The following is a 22,387-nucleotide window of genomic DNA, read 5'->3' as shown; positions in this document are numbered from 1 at the left end:
ACAGAAATCTGACAGAAAGCTAAGCAGCAAAACTTCATCCAAAGGTGATTTCTGGATGTCTGGGAGGAAAGAAAATGTCTTGGAGTAAAAAAAAATAAAAGATAGACAAAAAATGTAAAACTGAGAAACTGAGCAGGGGCAGTAGGACTAGCAACAGGGGTCAGAAATTAACCAAAACAACTAAGAGTCAATGGTGGGGAATCAAAAGGGTCTCTGGTGAATAAAATGGAACTGATCAGGTCCAACAGAAAGACTCTGAGCAGCATAGATATGATGCAACCAAACCACAAATACAACCTAGCAAAAAACTAAACTGACAGCTATAGAAACCCATCCCTTTGTGGATTAGTGAGGTCATTTCTGGGTTCCTCAGGAAGGTGGTTTATGTTCATGCTGGAAACCCCATATCCTGTGGGACAGTTTTTTTAAGAAACAAAGTAAAAACATTTGTGCTTTGCCTGGATATAGCATACTATTACTCTCGCCATGAGTCCTGGCATCCCAGTATTACCAAAACTATTCCAAGCTCACTGGTGTGAAGCGAATAGAAAACAAAGCTGAGTATTAGTATTTGAACTCAGTGGAACCTCCGCATACAAATTTGATTCATTCAAGGAGGTAACATTGTTTCTTGGAAATTTGCATGGGCAACAGTTCCCCCCTTAGAAATAAACAAATGTAAAATGAGTAGCTCCAATCCCCTCTCTGACCCACTAACAAATTTGCGCAACACTACATATAAAAATAAATTTAACAAAGTAGAATCAGTAATCTTGTACGAGAGGTACAATAGCAGCACTAAAAACAATGTATGGTGACACCTCAGAGAAACAAATATTGAAAACAGGAAACAGTTTCAGTGGAACATCCATAGGTTTGAGTTGTGGCTAAAATGGTAAGAACAGCTGACAGAAGGGGGGTATTTTTTTTAAGCCTGGCACACATTATATAATTTCAAAAATCACAGCGCTATTACCTGAGTATATGATATAAAAGACATACATAAATTATAATAGCTTTTTTTCACACGGCACGATGGAAGACGCTGGAATGCAGACCTCGTTGTTGCAGGACAATCGCATCAGACAAACGCAACAGACAATTAATAAATGAGGACTAAGTTATTAGAGTTTAATGTTGGCCGAGGATGAGGAACAGAATGAAAAGTAGGCAGCAAAAGACGTGAAGAAAAATGTACAAACTCCCCAGAAAATATCTGGAACTGCTTGATATTTTTCACAAGGCATCTTTAGTCATTGAAGCGTCAAATCAATTGTCAATGGTGTCACATTGAAGGACTGTTGATTCCAGCTCAAGGCCATAGATTTTAGGTTATTGACCGCATGCTAAACTCACCATTGAACCAACATGCCCACTCTCTCCTTTCTCCCCAGAGGGTCCTGGCATTCCCTACAAGCAAGAAAGTGAGATGAAATTTTAACTGTTAATTCACAACGGATGTGAAGTTTTAAGCTATCTGACTGAAATAATTATCTTTACCTGCAATCCGGAGGGGCCAGGTGGTCCCTTAAAGCCCCTAGATCCTTCATCCCCTTTTGGTCCATTCAGGCCCATTTGACCCCGAGGGCCTGGCTCACCATCTGTCCCCTGAAATAACCAGAAATAGTTAGCACACCAGAAAAAAAAACAAAAAACACACATATACACACACACTCTCGCTTATGATTTAGAAATGATTCATACAGATGGTCCTGGTTGGCCCACAGGTCCTTGAATGCCAACAGGTCCCGGAGGTCCCTGAAAACAAATTCAACCCACATTTGCCATTTGCAGCACAGGGTGAGTTATCATTGAGATTCATGGTTAAGATGCCGAGAAGTGGAAATTTAGGCTTTATCACCACATCAACTTAGCATCCATAAAAATAAAGGTATTGTTATTCCATGTAAATCTAACTTACAGATTCTCCTTTGCCTCCTTTGCTGCCCTTTTGACCTGGTCCGCCAGTCTCACCCTGCAGATTTAAATGTATAAAACAACTCATAAATAGCTAAGTCATAAAATCTGCTTGAACTCTACAGTAGAGCTGCAGTCTAGACTTACTGTCTAATACAATTACCTTATCTCCATCCTCCCCTGGAGGTCCAGGAGGTCCTGCAACCCCTGGCAACCCTGCAGGTCCCAACTCCCCATCACGCCCAGCAGGCCCAATGGTTCCCTTCTCTCCCTAATGAACAGATAGGACCACAGCACACATCTAGCAATTGCGCAAGTGGTACCCATTGCTCTCATATCATAGAGTGACATTTTGATTAATGTGTCATATCATGCAGGAAAATCACTACCAAGATTGCATTTGCATTTTGTCCCTCGAACTGTCTTCCCTCGCTTTTCTCATAATGACACTTTCAAAACATTTTTATACCTAGTGGTAGGAGGTGAGAGTGAACTGAGGAAAAAAATAAAAAATAATTCCCAGCTCTTACTGGCATGCCTTTCTCTCCACTCGGCCCACCAGGGCCCACACCGCCTGCTCGTCCTGGTGGGCCAATTGCTCCAGCAGGCCCAGCGGGACCCCTCTCTCCAGCAGCACCCTGAAAATAAAACGAGCTGAGATGAGCTGAAGTGAGAATGTCACATGAATCACTGTTTTATTTAATGCAGTGGCCACGATCAGTGGTCACCATAGGAACAGTCTGTTGTTTTATGAGTCTTACCGTTCTATATTACATCAACACAGGTCAGGAAATGGCATGAAAGGCAATTTTCTCAAATTAAACTTACAGTAAGCCCTGCAACACCAGGTAGACCTTCTCCACCTTTGAGACCAGCAGAGCCCTGCAAAAAAAAAAACCTAAAAATTATCATCACAATCAAGTAACCTTGTACCGTTCAATGAGTTTGTAATTATTTTAGCTTTTTATATAGAAATCTATTTCTATATAAAATCTATTTCTCTAATACTCGACCTGTAATCCTAATCGAAGAGACACATTTCTGTTAAATGTCAGATCAGGCAAAGACATAAGATGTTTGAAAGTGTGTGTTACCATTGCACCGGGGGTCCCTCTGCTTCCTCTGAAGCCTTTCAGTCCAGGAGGGCCACTCTTTCCTGGGATTCCCGCTGGACCCGGATCTCCCTAATACCAACACACGACCACCCCTGGGGTTAGATACATGGCAAGTAGCCAGCAGACACAAGCTGTCAAAAATCACACAAGTCATATTGAGAAAGTGCGTATCAAAATACGCTTAACACCTCAAGCTTCCCTCTGTAAAATTATCACTTAATTAGAAGTCAGGATTAGACTGAGAGGATAAGATATTCAGACAGAGCTAAAGAGAGTCCTTGGGCTTTATCTAACCGTATTATTCATGATAGTAGGTGACCTGTCAATGTGATGAATAGCACTCACCTTGGCCCCCTCTTTTCCAGCTGTTCCTGGTAAACCATGCTCACCTGGTGGTCCTGGTGAACCTGGATGGCCTCTATCTCCAGCTGGCCCTGTCTCGCCAGACTTCCCCTGAAGATAAAACAAGCTATGTAACAGCTAATCAAAATCACCTTGTTTAAACAACAGCTTACTATAAAAATCAACATCTGCGAAATGCTATAGATAAATCTGCTTACCTGTGGCCCAACGACTCCTGGGGGGCCAGGAGGCCCAGTCTTGCCTTGAAAGCCCTGAAGAAAAACATTAGGTTTGTTAGTCTGAACTTCAGTTAAGTTGAATCAGAGTACTTTCCAGAGTTGAAGGCTTGTTTTATTAAAATCAATAGATCATGTTTAATCTCAGCAGAATCTACTCAGTGAATGCAATGCACTCTTAATAACATTTTTAATCCTCTCTTTGGGGCGTTTTATTTATTTATTTTTTTTTTTAGATAGAAACATGACTCACTGCTTCTCCTCTCTGACCTGGATGACCCGGTAATCCATCCTTTCCTGGTAGACCCTGAAAACAAAGGTTGTTTTTTTGTTTTTTTTTTACTTTCTTTGCTGTACCCTGGATTGGTTTAGGTGAAAAGTACACATAGAAATTGAGTAACAAATCAAATCAAACGACAAACGCTTAACCTACTCACATTGGGTCCTTTAGGTCCTGTTTCTCCGTTTTGACCCTGTGGCCCTTGAGGACCCTAAAACAAGAACACAGTTTGTCAAACTCCCTTTCCAAAAGGTTTATCAACCTTCAGATTATTTGCAGTCAGTTTCATCCAATAAACAAATCTTCACCTGTTCTCCGGGAGATCCTGGAGGACCGTCTTGTCCAGCAGATCCCTTCCAGGAGGAAAAAGCAAAACATAAGACAGAAACTCAGTTTAACGTCATTCGCTTAAATATTTCTTTTCCTGTTTAACTCTCCTATGTGAGAACGTAAACTGAAGCACCCCCTGCCAGACAGCATGTTTTCACTATGCCAGATGGCCTGTCATCTAGAAGTGAAAAGCAACAACCCGCTCCATCACGGTCGACGCATTCATCCATACTTTATGAGGCAGCCAGGTGTGTTTATGTATGTATAACTGCAAGTGCATGTCTGTGTTTGTATGCCACGAAGCTCACCTTTTCTCCAGGCTTTCCAGTTGGCCCCTTTGCTCCTCTTCCCCCCCGGGATCCCTTTGGAAAACAAGCATCTGTCTTATTAGTGCATGTATGTCTAGAGGTGGAAGATAAATATCTAATGATCTGAAAAGCAAACAGAGATCTGCTGGTTCAAGCCACTGCCACAACGTGTAATTACCTTGTGGCACCTACTTAGACATAAACATTGTACGTATACTTAGCGTTCTTACATTGGGACCTCTTTGACCCCCAGAACCCGACTGACCGGCAGGACCCTGCATTGTAAAGGTCAACAATTATTTATCACTTACATGATTATTTATCAGCAACATGGAGCTGCATGCGATGTGATATCGACTAAAATGCTAGGGTAATATTTACCCTTCTTCCTTTTTCTCCGAGGGATCCGGTCACACCAGGGAAGCCAAGTGATCCCTGAAGACACAAGTGGAAGTTAATCAGCCTTAGCGCTCCATTTATCATACGTCATCCCCAATGTCTCATTAACTTATAATTAACCACTGTATCAAATTAAAGCAAATCTAATCCATGAGCCCAACACAGCCTTAAATACATCATTCATCAACATGTAATGAATAGATGTCACTAATGAACTATAAATAAAATAGTCTTTCTGAATATGCCATTTATCATACTTTATTTTTAATAAGACAGGAAACAGTCTAGCAAAGGCACATATCTATAGCAGCCTAAAGCTCTGATAGAGGGACGTGAGAGTGCATTGACTGATGGTAATAGCCCCTTAATGTAAAATCACCTTAGGACCTTGTCGTCCGGGGTAACCGGGCAGACCAGGCACCCCAAGTTTACCCTGGAAAGAGAGAAAGACATGAGATAAACACGAGAAGTGACAAAAAGGTTTGTTCAGCACTTTTCTCACAGCAAAGGTCGACAAAGATGGCACCCTCCAATCTAAATATTTAGAAAGGGTGTCAGTAGAAGGACATAATTTACTTATTTTTGCAGTGACATAATCTCACAATGGACATTTAAAAAAAAAAAAAAAACTTATGGAATAAACATATTTCTGACAAAATCTCAAAACGACACACTTTAACACCTCTAACGCTGAACCCACCAGATACATTTTGGAATCCAATCTGATGGAAAATAGGGTCAGATGGCATACGCAGCAATTAGACCATGTTAAAGTCAACGAGGCGTAGCGGAGCGGTCACGATTCACTGCATCTCCGACTGTCTGACCAAGATGAACCGGAGGTGTATTTTGTTTGGAGCTATGCAGCAATGGGAACGAGACAGGAAGTGAGCCACAGTGGCAAAGTAAAACACGTCCGCTTTGGGAAAAACAGAAACTAAAATATTTTCCTCACAAACAAAGTAGGACCTCAGAAGTACAGAAAAAAAAATGAAAGAGTGAAACCGCAATCAGCTACAGCTTTCTGTTTACTGCTGGACCAGCTTCTGTTTACGCTGGTGGGATTTCTGGTATTTACTGTTGCATGAATACTGTCCAGTGGCGCATTGACGGACCGTCAAGCAGGAGTCTGCAATGTAATCCCTGCATGTCAGGCGGGAGATCAGAAAAAAATCAAGATCCGATTTTTCTGACTGGACCATGAAAAATCGAACACCGGCGGTGTATCTTTGGCTTTACACTGCATGCGTCTCCACTCTGCACCGGTCTGCTGTGAACTTCAGAAGTGCTCTGAGAAGCATATGTGGAAAATGTGAAAACCAGAAAATGACTGGTCACTAATGTGTGACAAACACTTGGCAAGGATGGAGAAATTCTCCAGCTGGTGTCTTTTAAAAGAGAGAGAAATTTGGATCTCATCGGCTTAGATGTGATAAGAAAAAAAAATAAATAAATTAAAAAAAAACTGAATCGTGCTGTCAAGAGGAAGAATGTGAAAAGAAGATAATAATGGGCCCAGAATCTAGCCTTGTTGAACTCCACAGTTCAGGGGAGTGGTGTCTAAGGAGCAGTGCACAACAATCAGTCTAGCAGAAATGTAAAAAAACAATAACAACAAAAAACACAAACCTTCTCCCCTGCTATGCCAGGCGTTCCCACATCTCCCACAGGTCCAGACTGACCTTTTGGTCCTTCTGGTCCATCTTCTCCACGAGGACCAGGAGCACCATTATCCCCCTAAAGTCCAAATATGTGAGGAAGATTGAGGGATAATTCTTTTTTTTTCTCTGCAAGTAGCTGCTGAATAGTCACAACGAGTGTTGCAATTAGATGGGATTCTCACCCTGTCTCCTTTAATACCCATGTCACCCTTTGCTCCTGGAAAGCCATCTTCTCCCTAACATTCATCAAGGAGACGTGACAAGTAGTGACAGCGTTTACATCTTATCATTGCAATACAGTTTGAGAAGTCGGCCACAATTTACAGTCTAAAAACATGGCAGAAAAAAAAAAAAACAATTTATTGAATTTTCTCACTTTTTCTCCCTTGCTCCCCTTCAGACCTCTAACCCCATCTGCTCCCTGTGAAAAACAACAAGGAATGTAATTATATCAGGACAAGAATCACAATCAAATTCTGTAGAATATACCATCGATCTAATTTTGGATCTCAGTAATATACTCAGTCTAAAGCATTTAACTATTAATGAATCCGTTGATTTTCTCTTGATATGACACTGGGTTGCTTTTTTAATCTCAATTATCTCTTATATTTATTTATCACAACCATTCTACAACAAAGTACAACAAGCCCTAAAGACAGTTGAGCCAAACTGCCGTTTACAATTCACAAAATCAAACAGTAAGAAGAAATGAATTTAATTTGCTCAAAATAGACTTGTGACATCTCAGCCCTGCTTGTTTCTCCTAAACATCCAGTGCTCTCCACTCTGTAGATAGAAGTCCCTTGAGAACTGAGGAACTCTTCCTCCACCAGTCAGCTGTCACTTATTGACACTAACAGCTTGTCCATCAATGGTAGACATGTGGACAGAAGAAACAGCAGAGGGAATAAATATATCGGTGAACATCAGAGATCATGGACAATTTATGCCTTACCTTGACTCCACGACTGCCTGGGTATCCAACAGGTCCCTGGGAGCCAGGTAAACCCTACATACAAAAAAAATCATTTTTTTTTTCTTTTTTTTTTTTTTTTATAAAAAATGAAATGCTGTTTTAATGTCACCATGTTCCATCTTTTAAGGTCAGAGAAATTGCAAATGTTTCTGAGTGCACAGCACCGCCTCTAATGGGCTAATACTTTAATAAAGATGATGACATTACGGGAAGAGAGTGGTCGTAATGACACGCCTCATTGTGACTGAATGCACTGTGACAGCAGACCGGAAAAAAATGAATGATTTGGTCGCTTTAAAATCTCCCTATAACACCACGGCAGATGAGCCTCAGACATGCAGTTACCCACTTGGACGCCTTTTTCTCCTGGGGGTCCCTCTCTTCCCGGGTGACCCTAAAGCAGAGAGATGGATTGTACATTGTATGATCACTGCTAGTGATGCATCATTTCATATCTCTTCATAACAGCATTTTGTGAATGTAACTAACAAATGAGAAGGTGTCACTGAAAGTAAGAAATCATTATGAAGTATTATTCTGTCACAAAGCTCTGCAGGAACAATGGAAAGGGCAATATGTGACGCTCATACAAATGTGTTTGACTGCAACGGAAAATTAATTCCTTGTTATGAGAAAAGCCTCCCTGCAAGAAGATCTGTAGTCGTTTCAAATGCCATACTGCGCTGGATCAGCTTACAACATTTGCTACCTAGCATACAGTGCATGTATCTTATAGTGTTTGGCCATGTTGCAATATATAGAGTATGCTAAATTGTATAGCTCTACTAAAAATATGATAATAAAATTATTATCTCAAGGTATCATATGACCTTGAGACTTGGGTTTCATGAATGCTTTGTGTCGTGCTTTGAGAAAATATTTCACTGAAATTGTCATTTACAATTTCAGTGAAAAATTTGCATTTACTTGGGTTAGTATGGGACAAAGAAATCTGTAAAGGGCCAGGCACTTTCTCACAGCTCTGCATGTACCTTCATATATTTGTTTACCAGTGCTTACTTACAGGAGGACCATCAACGCCTGGTAGGCCCTGGATCCCGTCTTTACCCAGGGGACCCTGCAACGAACATGGACAGTAAAGAATACTAAACCAGTAGAGATATACTTAAGGGACCAATTTACCACTGGTCAGGTTACATATCGTACTTAGGAGAGTATTTTATTTCTTTTCCACTTCTTGCTTCACTAACATTGGCTTTCTTCAGTCTTAAATGTCTTTGTTTGTTTGGGGAGTATTGATTTTCTGTCTAAACCCGTTTTTCTTCAGAATTCTAGCTAGAAGTGGTTGGTCATACTGTCCTGCTTCCCCTGGGTGTGGGATGACAGGGGTTGAGAGGTCATAGCTTTATTTCATAAATCAACTTGGAGGCATGTAACCTACCTTTTCTCCTGGCAATCCAATAGGGCCCTGAGGGCCAGGAAACCCCTGAAATCAAGCGGAGTAACAATCAGATTAGGTAATAGCTGATTTCAAAATGTTTAGGAGTCAAAATGCTGCTTAAATGTTCACTATATGATTGTGTCTGGGTAGGATATCTGCGTAAACAATGGTGGTGAAAATGTTAACATATGAAAAGTTAAATAAGTTTCCAATTTGCTTAACTTAGATCATTAACTGGCATTAAGGACAAACAGCCTCTCAACTTCCAGAGAAAGTAACCGTTTTGTCAAAGCACACTTTAAAAAAAACTCTGAATGTAATAAAGTATAACATGTTATGAGTTAGGTATTTCTGTGCACTGTATAAGAAATAACATTTTTTCCAACATTTGATAAGAAACGTTTCCAGCATTACTTCATTTAGGATTGTTACAATTAATGCTATTTGCAAACTACCACATTATTTATTCAGAAATATGTGGATACATTCCTTTAATATCTGGTAGGATTGTCTTAAACTACATGACTTGCTTCAAATGTTTTCATTATCTTTAATGTTTGGTCACTTACAGAGCAAACCGTTGCTGAGTCAGGTTTGCTCACACACAGCTTTTCAGCCTTGAACATAAATTTCCCTGAGAGCGAGATCAGGGCTTTTCCAAAACATTGACTTTATTGTCCTGAAGCCAATTTTATAAAAAAAAAAAAAAAAAAGCAGACTGAAAGCTATTGTTCATTTTGAAGACACATTCCTGCCCAAACTGTTACATCCTGAAGTTGAAACATGGTAGAAACTGATTGCATTTGCAAACCGGAATATGGCTTTTTAATGCTGTTTTTGCAGCTTATTCCACACTGAGTGGCCTTCCAGCCCATGTCACTGTAGGACTCATTACACTGTGGATAATGGCTCTCTCATTAGTTTCAGCTTTGCTTTTGTTCTGTAGCTGATAACGGCATCTTACACTAAAGCATGCCAATCTCTGAGATACAGAACATGTCTTTTGTGAGTAGTACGATATCACCTATGGTGTTTGTACTTACATATGAATGCTTGAAAAGATAAACGTGACACTTTCAGGCCACTCGGAAATTGTACCAAGGATGAACCAGACTGCTGTTCTCTTCCTGATATCTTGGTTGATTTCTTTTGATTTTCTCATGCCGTCCCGCAAAGAAACAGTGTGTGTGAGTTGTTGATTTCAAATACATCCACAGGTACGCATCATAACTCAAATGTTGTAAATTAGCCTATAAGGTATATGGCATCATATACCTTAGGCTTTCCCAAATAGTTTAAAGGCATACTAATATTGTAGGGAAACTTTAAAGTTTGAACAAAGTAATAAAAATAAATAATTCTGAAATTCATCAAATTAAAAAAGAAGCTAATCATTATTGACCTAAAACAGAAGATGTTTATTGCAATCAAATGGTGAAAAATATTTCTTGTGGCTTTTTATGCCGTCTATGTAAACATCTGGTTTCAGCTGCATCTGTTACTAGTGCTGTGATATTTCAGAGGCATTATGAAACATGTAAACTAAATGAAAAACCCTTTGTTTTTACCTGAACTCCTGGATTTCCTTGTTGACCTGGGGGTCCTATTTCTCCAGGCGGACCCTAATAACAGATACCACAGTGAGCATACTTTGTATGTAAATGTTCTTTTTTTTAATGACCTGTATTAAATAAAAACATTTCTGTTTCATCAGGGAATTACACTTTGACATATGTTTTTGTATTTAACTGTTAAACAAATCTCTTGCGTTGTTTCACATTTAACCACAAAGAACTGACATGTAATCCGAAGCGAAGCAGAAAGACTGACCAGGTTGCCTTTTGATCCTTGGACTCCATCAATTCCACTAATCCCCTGTTAAAATAGACACATTAACATTTTTATTTTTAGATACTGCAGTCTCCAGAAATATTATTTACTATAAAATAACTGGTGGCTATGATTTCCCTTACCATTTGGCCAGGTTGGCCAGGTGGCCCCCTTGACCCAACAAGACCACGAGGACCCTGGAGAAAAAGCAGCAAATATTCAGAAGCTAACCTGGAGTCATGATCTGGCTCCACAAGAGTGGAATACCAAACCACAAATCAGAACTAAGGAGAGGGTCCAAATGTAAGGACAGCAAAACGTCAACTATGTATTTCTGTGACTGAACATGTCATTTTCGTATGTGCCTGCCATGAAGACTGAACTCCCTGGCTTGTGTGTGATCTGTTTCAGCCTCCCTCTTTGTAGGCTGGCCAAGCCACCTGTTCCAAAGCCACATCTGTGATCTCCTGGGAAGTGATTGATATGGAAATATAATCATTCAGGCCAGGATTTTGTCTTTTACCTTGCCGAAACTCTCTCTTTGCTTGCTCCGTCTATCTCATCTCATTCACCACCGACCGCATTTCCGTCCTCTATTTGTCTCCCGCTGTTATTCTTTTTCCTATCACTCCCTGTCTCTCTTCAAAACAGACCATTCCTTCCCAATGTTTCTACGGTTTATCAGACTCTCCCTTACATGGTACATGGCAGCTCTATTTCCTCAAGCACTGAGAGATCCATTTGGAGAGACAAAACCCTGCTGAGCTCTAACCCTACCTACTGGGAGAAAGATAGAAGCGAGTCGTAACCAATTAACCAGTTTTCACAGCAGATGCCCCAAACAATGGCTTCTACAAAAGTGGTGTGAACTTTTGGTCTGCTGGAAGGCTGTCAGTTTCCTGGATTGTTCACAGAAAACAGTGAGAATCTTGATGACAGACGCTAAATGTAAAATGGAGTGCAGGGCAAATCAAACGGATTTCTTTTGATAGTCACAGTCTTCACCGTGGTAAAGTGGGAAAGTTATTCTTATTTTTGTTTTAATCCTTTGTTACAGCAGCCTATAAAATGATGACTGACATGATAGACTGACTGGATAGATTTGAATAAGAGCCATTAAATGAACTGTTGTTATGAAGACCTGGTGACCAAAACATGCGACTTTTTGCTTCTGTACTGCAGTAGTCACATTTTGGAGATTTGTTATCCTTTACTTTCCTACCATATATGATAAAAAAAAGAGTTGTTGCTGAGTATTTTACAATAATTACTGTCTGAGATATGAGCAACTGTAGCTATGTCACAATTGAATATTTTATAACTTATCAATCAGCATACATCTATCTTACTACAATATCAAGTTTTCTGGCAGGTTCTCTTTCCAATTTTGAATAGTGTCTATGTATTAATGGAAAAAAGTTATTCAAACCAATCTGATCATATGAAGAGCAAACTGCACCCCTTGTTAAATCGAAAACCAACCACAGCTTTTAAAAAGCTAGTTATGGTTAGGGAGGAGCTACTAGCATCACACAACAGAGTATATTGTTTGGGAAACAGAAAAACAACATTGCTTGCAGCAAGCACGAGACCTACCAATATATTTTGTTTGTCATTGAACTGGTATAATGCTACTTTAGCCCTTTGGGTTTTACCCCGGCTCAATAGTGAGAATCCTTCTGGTGGTGGAAATGCTTTCCTTATACGGCGAACCATAAAATAACACTGCGAACCGCACTAATGATCAGTGGAAACAAGGCATAAGAGCCATTATGCACAAATAGAAAAATTGGAAATGGTGATGAATCTTCCTAGGAGTGGTTGGCCAACCAAATTTAATTCCAAAATACCACCAAATAACCCGGATCACCATCACAAAGCACTTCGCTCCTGATTGGGAAAGGACGATGCTTACGCTTCAACAATAATAAAGAGACTGGGCAAAAATTGCACTAATAAACTAAAGAAAAAAAAAAAGCCTTGACTCTTTCAGATTAAAGGTACTGACAAGTCAAACTGAATGACTTGTTGTAATTGAAGGAATCATAAATTTGGCTTCACACAGTTATAAGCTCTTGTTTTGTGCAGTTGGATTCTGCAGCAGGATAATGTTCCAAAGAACACCAACAAAGTCTACATCTAGACATCTTAACAAAAAGAAAAAGGTTTTGAAGTGGCTTACTCAAAGTCACACAAAGCAGACTGAGATGCTGAGGAGATTTTGTCTGATTTTAAAAAATCTTTGCTGATCTGAAGTATTTTAATTCCACAAAAAAAGACCTGAAAAAATCTTAAAGAGGAAAAGCACAGTAGGCATCAAGAAGGGAACCAAAATCACATGAGGGTCTGCTGTAGTGAGCTGTCCACATGATCTGAGATAAAAAATTAAATTAAATTAAATAAATAACTTTTTTCTACATCTGAATACTCACTGGTTCACCTGGTTGACCTCTTGGTCCCACAGGTCCATCAGATCCCTAGAATAAAGGGGAAATAAAATGATTAAATCCAATGCAACTCTTCAGTTTAGCCTCTAGTTTGAGAACATTTATGACCATGGAATCAGTTCATTAAAGAAATTCGCTGTGGGGACAGATGACAATCTTCAAGCAACGACTACCCGTCCTCTCAAAGCTACCCGACCTTCATCACAGGTTGGCTCTGTGCTGCCTGAGCTGCTAGCTTTCATTTTTTAAAGCTTGTATCAGGGATGCACCAGACAGATTTGATGTGTTTTGCGAGCCTTTGTGCTGAATGAACTCCAGCCAGCAGAGAAGAGTTAATAATGCAAGAGTATATGACTGTATGTAATCTAAGCCTGCTTAGATCTGGGATGATTTTCCCATCTAAATGGTTTATCAAATTGATTTATTGATCTGGAAAGGATTTCCATTTTGATGTTGAGATAAAAAGAAAACATCAAAATGAGATAAAGAATCATATTTTTTTTTATTGTTTGTGGCAAGTACATTATGAAAACTTTAGTGCACTCACCTTCTCTCCTGACTCTCCAATAGGCCCATAAGGACCAGGCCTTCCTCTGTCCCCCTACAAAACAGAAGCATTTTTTTTGCTCTAAAGGAAATAGCTCATTATGTTACCTTTTAATAAACATATGTTTCCTGTCATAAAAAAAACCATCATAATTACTAAATAAACATTCACCTTAGGATTTATAAAGTATTTATGCATGACATGTTAATGAGTTCATATTTAAAGACTGAATGAATACAGCAACAATGTCAAAATACCCAACAAAACTCACTATGTGTCCCTTGTTTCCTGGGAGACCTGGCAGGCCGTCAAAACCCCTGTCACCCTGAGACGTTAAAAAAAAACAAAAAAAAAACAAATGCATTAAACCCTGGAAAACACAAACACATTCGGCAGTGTGTAAACATTAGCAGAATTGTCTTAAAAGTCTCTCCCCTGGCAGATCCGTCTGCTTGGAGTGTGTGTCAAAGAAGGAGAGGGTGCTTTGAGATTAGCAGCAGGTCGGCTAAAACGCTGCTTTGACTGATAAAGACCTCGTTCAGCCACAACCAGCATCAAGGGAGGCTGATTTATTTACTAAGCTCTTCCTGCAGCTGTTATGTGTTGAGGTGCCTGGTTGTCAATAATACGTTATAGGCTTGGGGCTGGTCGATACCAAAAGGCTTACACTAGCCAGCGGAGATCGCTGGCTACTGTTAAAATACCTCACTGCTTAAACGTGTGATGTTGCTGAATGAGGACCAATAAAAATAATTAACGTTGACATTATTAAGTGAGTTGATTGGGCATTGTACTTTAACAGCATCTGCTGCTATTGCGTGGTGGTAATATTTACCTTTGCACCTGTTTCACCAGGAGCTCCACGGCCGCCATCCACACCTGCACGTCCCTATAAGAAACTTAATCCAGTTAATGTCGGTTCTTTTTCTTTATCAGCACATTTTGTACTGTTTTGATCATAATATCCAGAAAGGAAATATATCATCAGAGAGCACCTTCAGTACTCTAGATATCTCACCCTCTTTCCTGACTTTCCATTAATTCCAGGGGGTCCAGGCAACCCACGGGGTCCCTATGTAAGAGACGCAGGGGATAAGGCAAACGGAAAAGAGTGAAAAAGGGGAGGCAAGAAGACAAAACGAAATCGATATTCTGAGAAAAATTGTATAATGGAAGTGTAGAGAAAACAGTACAGTGGGGCCGTTGTCTCCACTGTCTCCTTTGAGCCCGGATGGACCTGGAAGACCCTACAAAATGAAACATATGTTCCCATTCACAACAATCAAAATTAACCCCCGTTAAGAAAAAATGTTAATTATACACTTACAGGTTTTCAGACATAAAGATAAGCAGTGAGTGTGTATTTTGTTGGGGTTAGAGATGCAATGACAGATAGAAAAGAGTGTCTAGAGTTTGAAGCTGGAGGAAAAAAAAACTTGCACCCTTAATGTTAGAAGATAGGCAAGGCATTGGGGTTTGGTTTAAATTTGATCTGAGTCACTTACCACTGGGCCTGGTCGCCCTGAAAGACCCAGTGGACCTGGAGGCCCCTTGAGTGACAGCTGAAAGAAAAACATATGTATCTATTATGTCACATTAAGCCAAACGAAATACTTCAAATTTCATATGGAAGGAAACTATCAAAAATTTATCAAAAATGACATTGTGATCATCAGAGATCTTTTATTATGACACCAGTGAGGGGGAACCTTGGTTTGTTGCAGGATAGCTTGTGCCTGTGCCTCTTGGGGAGACACTACCGGCCCCTTCTGTGAATCACCTCCAAAGTGGAACTGTTGGCAGTGAAAGGAGAAGTAAAGTCCCAATGCTGAATTCCCAAATGTAAATGAAGCTCAGTCACACAGCCCCCCCTTGTGGTCATGCCAATATAAAACATTAAGGGAAAAAAGATGTGTGTGTTTTCCCATGCATTTTGGTGTGCAACAAAGATCTTACTGGCAGCATCAGTAGGGTTCCTGGAGGACCCGGGATCCCATCAACCCCAGGAAGACCAGAGCGTCCCTGGGGACCCTAAAACAAGAGGACGGGAAAAGGGTCAGTGATTGTGCCTCCTGTTACGGGGAGCCAACTATCTTCTGAAAACAGAAAGTAATTATGCATGCATACTATTTTAAGGGACAGACCTTCCTAATCTTGGGGATAGAATTAGGCAAATACTGCTCAGAGTTAGGTTAAATCTCCAGGAAATTAATGTAAGGACATGGTTGGAAACGAGCTCACTTTAGCAGATGTTTAGTCCCATCTGCCAATGCAGATCTGAACAGCCTAGATTTCAGTGACTGCTCATTTGTATTCATGCACAGAAACTGGTGTGGGAGATAAGGAAATGATGTTGTGTGTCATGATAGTCATTTCTCTGAGGTTTTAAGTGGACAGGCCTGTGTTAGCTTCTTTTTTGAAAAAAAAAATAAATAAATCCATGCAAGAATCTGCCCATTTGACCTCTGAAGTAATAGATGCAAGATGTATATTTTGTCATATAACAAAATTGAGTATGGGAAAAAATATTTGCGATTATTGACTCATTCATTTTCAGCTACCTCTTAGACAAAGATATGCTTTGAATAATATGTCAAGTTATATATATGTATATATATATTTTGGGGAGACAGCACACAAACCCCCTGTCTTCACTTGGGGGAACAGGCTCTTTATCCAGGAGCTTTGGACACAAAATGGTTTTCTGTCATCCATTGAATTTTTGCAAACAGAACCTTGGAGTTACAGGTTCCCCAGTCGATGTTGGCTGCTACTCTTCTCCCGTGGGTTTGCTGATGCAAACAAGATCTAAGAAGACGTCCCAACTTTCAAGCAAAGGTTGCTACTGCTAACCTTTGCTTTTGTTTCCAGGACCTGAGCTGAAAAGGAGATTCTGGATGCAGCTGCTTTCACCACCAGCTTCTGAGAGGAAACAAACCCCTGACCAAACCTTACAGCCCATTCGAATCAGAGTGGAGCCGGCCATGCTGTAAGTACCTTATGCATTTATGTGGTGTTTTTGCATTAAACACTTAAGAACTGTTCAGAATGGAGCTGGTCGTGCATGCTGTGGCCAACGCTACCACAGAGTTTGGACTGTTAGGACTTAATTTCAGGGAGTTTTTAAATCACCAACAATCTACCAAGGTTGAGCTCATCTCTTTTTATGGATCTTTTCCTTCCTCTTCTTGCCACTAAGTTGCATAAAATAGCAATAAAAACGTTTCAAAAATGTCCCTCTTTTTAAGCTAACAGTAGCTAAGCTATATATGGTGACAATGAGCTCACACTGATAAGAGCCAGTATTCCTGAGTGTGATGAAGAAGAACTGACTTTCAATCAAACCAAGTTCAGTTTATTCACAATGATAAAATAGAAAATATGTAGTATTTGTATTCCAGTCACATAGATTTAATGTCAACAACTTACTGTCCTAATTTATTCTATTTACAGAATAAGACAGTCAAGTTAAGTTTATTAGTCCCTCCGGTAAAAGGTGAATCTCAAATCGCTGTAAACAATTGTGTCCTCCAATCTTTGATTTGTCACATAACTGTGAGTCACACTCACCAGATCACCTGGATCTCCCCTGGGTCCTGGAGGGCCTGTTGGTCCAGCTGGCCCAGGAAGTCCCTGTAAACAGAACAGTATTTTGCCACGAACTAACAAACATGGCTATGTTTCAACATAAACTTTACTTGAACAATAAATGTTTTTGATTCTCCAAGTGCTTAAAACAAAAAAAAATAAGTAAAATTCCCCTATTCAGCTAGTTTACGATGGTGCACCGATTTCCTCATAATCTGTGCAAGTGCACCTCAATGAATTTAAGTTTAATGTTAATATATTTCTGGAATTCAATTTAAAAAGTGATGTATTATAAAGATTCATCACACAAATAGCTACACATGTCAAGCATTTACTTCTTATAATTTTGTCTTTCAACTAACAAAAACCAGACAGCTATTTCTCAGAGCACTACAGTGTTGCATAAGACAAATAAAATATATAGGTCTCACTAAGCCACACCTCAACCACAGACAACAACAGAAACAACTTATCTGAGTTAGTTGCTCAGTTATCTACTATTCCAGTAAAATCTTAAGTAAAATGTTGAATTCAATTTGTGAATTAAGGTCTCAGAATCTAGAGGAAGAGTGGAGATACACAAAATACAAGTGGGTGGAGGTGCTAGGTGTGACATTTCCACAGTCTGTGATTATTTGTGGAGCCATGCACTCTGCAGGTGTTGGTCCACTATATTTTATTAAACCCAATGTCAGCACAGCTGTCCAACAGAACATTTTGGAGCACTTCATGCTTCCCTCTGTTGAAGTTGTTTGAAATAAATCCCTGTGTGCAAAAAGTATATATAATAAGTTTAAGTTTTTATGAAATATTTGAATTCAATTCAGCTTATTTTTGTAGCAATAATTCACAACAAATTATCGTCTTGGAGGACAATAATTGGCGTCATTTCAGTTCAATGTCGCATACATTCCAACTGATCCCACGTATCCAGCTGTGATTTTAATGTGATTTATTATTCAAATCAGTTTAAAAAGTGTTAAAGAAACTCAACAGATTGTATTGATTCATTGACTTGCAGTATTCCTTCCTCCTTAATGATTTTTTTAAAATGCATTTTCATGTGAAACATTTTTTGATTTGTCCTTAAGTTATAATCACTTTGATGCACTTGTTTAATGTCTGTGTCTTACCTCTGGGCCTGGTGGACCTGGGGGTCCTTCCACTGAGAAACCCTAGAAATAAACAAACTGCATGTAAAGCAGATTCGGAAAATACAATATTCTTCACTTGCACACATAACTGGAACTGCTGTACTATTAAATTGAACCCTGTAGCAGCTTACCGGTTCAATAATAGCTGGTTCTCCTTTCTGGCCTTTCTCTGCTCTGAGTATAGCCTGCAGTGAAGAAACAATAGATACAAATTCCTATAAATGAATCATAGGAAGCAAGAAAAAAACCAGGACTTTCCAATTTAAGCACCAGATTTACCTCAACATCCAGTGTCTCAGCTCTTTCCCGCTCTGCAAAGTCAAAGTCATCTTCATATATTTCATATTCCTCATACTGTGTGTCGTTCAAAAAATCTTCGTATTCAAGAATATGCTGAAACGTTAGAGACTTGTTAGTGAATGAATTCATCAGCGTTTTTATTCTGACGTGAAGTCAACCAACTTTATTGCGTTTTGTGTGATTCGTCCTACCTCGTAATCGGTAATATTCGGGACCACAGTCACTGTAGAAACCGAGAGGTCTTCATGTAAATCTCCATAAACGTCATCTTCGTACTCCACCACCAGAGGTGTGTTCACGGCTGTGATTTCCTGCTGGCCAGCACACAGTTTCAAATGAGTTATCTTGAAGTCAAACCAGAGAGCACTGAGACCTCTCTGAGAGACGCAGTGGCTCCCCGCGAAGGCAAATCTTTAAAGAACAATGGATGTTAGGGGGAAAGGATGACTTCATTAAAATGGGTTGGATAACTGAGACACAGGTGTGCAGTTAATTACAACACAGAAGTGTAATTAGCTGATCAGATTCATGTGACAACTGGAAGAGTCTGACAGAAAACAGTGGGAACAGGATAACGTCACTTGACAAACTGGAAGTAACAAACATGGAGGAGTCATACAAAATATATATTTTTTTATTTAATAGAGAGAGAAGTTAAAACCTGGTAGTATTATCACGAGTCGTTGTGGCATGTCCTTAATTAGCCGCCATCCAAGCACAGAATTCATTTTGAGTGAATTTTAAGATATGTAATTGCTGAGAAGAAATTTTAGATTTGCTTCTGTGTGTTTTCCAAAATTAAAAATAGACATTCAATAAAGATGAAACACTTTTTTTTGTTGTTGTTGTTAATTAGGATGCAGTACCCGAATTTGCGGGATAAAGATGAAGATTAGGTGATGAGTAGGATGGTGCTGGTTAGTTGTGATAAGCAACTCGAGCGATAAGAAGAGGAAGAGGTGTTCTCTACGGTTAGAAGGGCAGTGTCTGGTTAGAACCACAAATGGTTGGAGGGTATTAGAGTGGATAACATCTACTGATAGATTTGTCTACCTCCTTGATAAGCTTTGATACAGGCAGTGTACTAGGCGGCACCACAGTGGGGCCCTCAGGGACGAAGTCGGGTTTATGCGTTGGCATCACCGTGGTGGTTTGGTCAGTGGGGAGAAGAGTTTCAAAGTCGCCCTCAGTTTGTGGTAGTTCTGTGGGCTGGAAAGGTTCCTGTGGCTGAAACTCAGCAGGCGTTGTAGTTACTCTGTGAAAGTCTTCCTCTGGACCCTTCTCTTCATGCTTCCTCTTTCTGGACCCCTTCTTGCCCTTTCCCTTGCCTTTGCGTTTTCCTTTAGAGCTTTTGTCCCTCTTCTTTTTGTTTTTTTTGCCTCTCCTGTCCTTCTTAGAGCGCTTACTTGGTTCAGTTGGTTGGCCACTTTGCATCAACTCAAGATGGGAGCTCTATTACCAAATGTTGAAATACAGAGCAGAAGCAAAAGTGGAAAATGGAAAAACAAAAGCAAATAGTACGGTAAATAAAAACACAACAGAGCTCTGTTCTTTCCATCGTTTGTTGATGAAAAGCATATGGAACAAGTTATTAACCTGCAAACTTACTAAAACAACCGGAGAAACAAAAAAAAAAGACCCTCGTGGTAGCTTTTGAAGAAGCTGAAGAGATTTAAAGGTCAGGTAGACCTTATAAAAACTATTAGTCATTCACTCCATAAATCTGACCTTTACAAAGAGTTGCAAAAAGAAAGCTGTTGTTTAAAGGAAACCATAAGACGTCCTGTTTGCATTTTCCCACAAGCCATACAGCTAACATGTGGAATGATGTGCTCTGGTTAAATGAGACTAAAATGTAACTTTTGATCATCGTGCAGAGCTATTTGCGAAAGAAAAGTTTGACTGAACATCACCATTCTCATGGTGGAACACGATAGCAAAGCCGGCCGGTTGGATCGAAAGATGGAACGGGAAACCTGAAGGTTTGTCTTCTTCCAGCAGGACGACGACACTAAACAATGGCGTGGTTTAGATCAAAGTATTGTAGTCATGTTTTGGAATGACACAATTGAAACCTAGTGCTAAATCTGAATAAAGACTTGCAAATTTGATGTTCAGAGACGTTTTCCCTCCAATCTGACTGAGTTTGAGCTACCTTCCAAAAGAGAGGGCCGAGTGCAGTGGAGGCACACACCCAAAAGACCTGAGTTATTATAGCAGCAAAAAGGAGTTGCTGCTGACTCAGTGCCTCTGAATACAAATGCACAATACATTTTCAGATTTTATCTGTAAAAAAAAAAAAAAAAAAAGCTTTTCATAATTTTTCTATCTCTACCAATTTCTGCTCCACTTTAAGTTGGTCTGTCACAGTACATTCAATGAAGCCCTCTGAAGCTTGTTTCTGTAGTGTGAAAAATATGTGCTAAAGTTTGTATTTATTATCATCATATCCAGTGGGTTACTTTCAAAGACTCTGTGTATGATCCAACAAATCTTAAAACTATTACTGTTCCTGAAAAAGTGTGTCCCTTCACTGAGAGATCTATGATGCATGTCACTTATCTGAACGGCCTCTGCCTGAAAATGCTGCTGTGAAATGTGACACGATTTAGATCCGCTGGTAAACATGGGCAGTGAGTGAGACTGTGATGGGAAGTAGGTCAGTCTGGTGAGAGATGTGGACACGCTCTGGATTAAGAGCTTCTTATTCAGCTGTACTTCTATGAAAGGCAGCTGTGTGACTACCAAGATGGCCTCATCCTTCATTCCTTCATTGATGATCAGCCGCATTGTGCGCCGTTCATTTATTTAATTATTTCTATGTACAAAACATGAGCTGACTTAAAACTATGTGCTTCCTGGAACCCGTCCACATGTGCAGCTGCGTCCTTTCCCCTTATCTCTTTCATTTATCACCAGAAACCATATATAATCATCTTTATCCCTGATAGAATCATTTTTTATTTTATTTTTTTTTACATGCCTCGAGGAAAGAATGAGCTGTTGAGTCATTTGCTTCTGGCTTGCTGTACAGATGTGTGGTCGGATGTGTGTTCTTTTTGGCTTTCCTTTCCTGTTTTCGTGTTTTAGTGTGAGAGTGTGAGCTGCCAAAAGTGCACCTGATATTAGAAATGCTTCCATGCTGGCTGTATTTCAAAACAAGCCTGAACAGCTGGTGTATTCCCTCTTTATCTCTGTACAGTCTCTTAGCAGACACACTTTGCAACACACAACTGTGTCTATTAGTAAGCTAATACTTTTTTGAGTAGTTTTATGATATGCAGGATTCACCAAACCCTTTTCAATAGCCAAAGGGACTTGGAGTCAGATGCAATAATCAGAAGCCTGCAGTGTCTCTTAGACCATATTATAAAAATCATGATCTCTAAACATTTAGTAAAATAACTGGAAAATACAGGAAATTCAAAATACAGTGCAATATATATAAAAAATAAATAAATAAATAAAAAAAAAAAAAAACTTTCATATTTCACTAATGGGTGTCACAAGATAAAATGTAGTTCAAACAAAAAACTTAGAAATTTCTAGATT

At 39.6% G+C, this 22,387-nt stretch overlaps 1 protein-coding gene across 4 annotated transcripts in view; it reads right to left on the bottom strand.

Annotated features, from left to right (window-relative positions):
• col5a3a (collagen, type V, alpha 3a) overlaps positions 1–22,387 on the bottom strand; it is a 52,412-nt gene that overhangs the window by 12,554 nt on the left and 17,471 nt on the right. Inside the window, exons 6-47 of one of the 4 annotated variants that reach the window (XM_016675510.1) lie at positions 19,889–20,287; positions 19,027–19,149; positions 18,815–18,928; positions 18,667–18,720; positions 18,515–18,556; positions 17,364–17,426; positions 15,750–15,824; positions 15,503–15,586; positions 15,299–15,355; positions 14,987–15,040; positions 14,812–14,865; positions 14,629–14,682; positions 14,065–14,118; positions 13,794–13,847; positions 13,232–13,276; positions 10,943–10,996; positions 10,800–10,844; positions 10,538–10,591; positions 8,970–9,014; positions 8,592–8,645; positions 7,917–7,961; positions 7,547–7,600; positions 6,965–7,009; positions 6,771–6,824; positions 6,557–6,664; positions 5,307–5,360; positions 4,910–4,963; positions 4,759–4,803; positions 4,529–4,582; positions 4,199–4,243; positions 4,048–4,101; positions 3,864–3,917; positions 3,593–3,646; positions 3,378–3,485; positions 3,012–3,101; positions 2,746–2,799; positions 2,448–2,555; positions 2,081–2,188; positions 1,922–1,975; positions 1,705–1,758; positions 1,501–1,608; positions 1,357–1,410 (exon numbers count right to left, since the gene is read on the bottom strand). In XM_016675510.1, the coding sequence (XP_016530996.1) occupies positions 1,357–1,410; positions 1,501–1,608; positions 1,705–1,758; positions 1,922–1,975; positions 2,081–2,188; positions 2,448–2,555; positions 2,746–2,799; positions 3,012–3,101; positions 3,378–3,485; positions 3,593–3,646; positions 3,864–3,917; positions 4,048–4,101; positions 4,199–4,243; positions 4,529–4,582; positions 4,759–4,803; positions 4,910–4,963; positions 5,307–5,360; positions 6,557–6,664; positions 6,771–6,824; positions 6,965–7,009; positions 7,547–7,600; positions 7,917–7,961; positions 8,592–8,645; positions 8,970–9,014; positions 10,538–10,591; positions 10,800–10,844; positions 10,943–10,996; positions 13,232–13,276; positions 13,794–13,847; positions 14,065–14,118; positions 14,629–14,682; positions 14,812–14,865; positions 14,987–15,040; positions 15,299–15,355; positions 15,503–15,586; positions 15,750–15,824; positions 17,364–17,426; positions 18,515–18,556; positions 18,667–18,720; positions 18,815–18,928; positions 19,027–19,149; positions 19,889–20,287 (3,036 nt within the window). The remainder of the gene's footprint in view (positions 1–1,356; positions 1,411–1,500; positions 1,609–1,704; positions 1,759–1,921; positions 1,976–2,080; positions 2,189–2,447; positions 2,556–2,745; positions 2,800–3,011; positions 3,102–3,377; positions 3,486–3,592; positions 3,647–3,863; positions 3,918–4,047; positions 4,102–4,198; positions 4,244–4,528; positions 4,583–4,758; positions 4,804–4,909; positions 4,964–5,306; positions 5,361–6,556; positions 6,665–6,770; positions 6,825–6,964; positions 7,010–7,546; positions 7,601–7,916; positions 7,962–8,591; positions 8,646–8,969; positions 9,015–10,537; positions 10,592–10,799; positions 10,845–10,942; positions 10,997–13,231; positions 13,277–13,793; positions 13,848–14,064; positions 14,119–14,628; positions 14,683–14,811; positions 14,866–14,986; positions 15,041–15,298; positions 15,356–15,502; positions 15,587–15,749; positions 15,825–17,363; positions 17,427–18,514; positions 18,557–18,666; positions 18,721–18,814; positions 18,929–19,026; positions 19,150–19,888; positions 20,288–22,387) is intronic. The other 3 variants (XM_016675511.1, XM_016675512.1, XM_016675513.1) reach the window with 3 other exon arrangements.

The sequence above is a fragment of the Poecilia formosa genome, unplaced genomic scaffold, assembly GCF_000485575.1.
Source record: "Poecilia formosa unplaced genomic scaffold, Poecilia_formosa-5.1.2 Scaffold115, whole genome shotgun sequence".
Classification (NCBI taxonomy): Eukaryota; Metazoa; Chordata; class Actinopteri; order Cyprinodontiformes; family Poeciliidae; genus Poecilia; species Poecilia formosa.
Note: the sequence above shows the minus strand (reverse complement) of the source record. Positions and strands in the feature narration are given on the sequence as shown.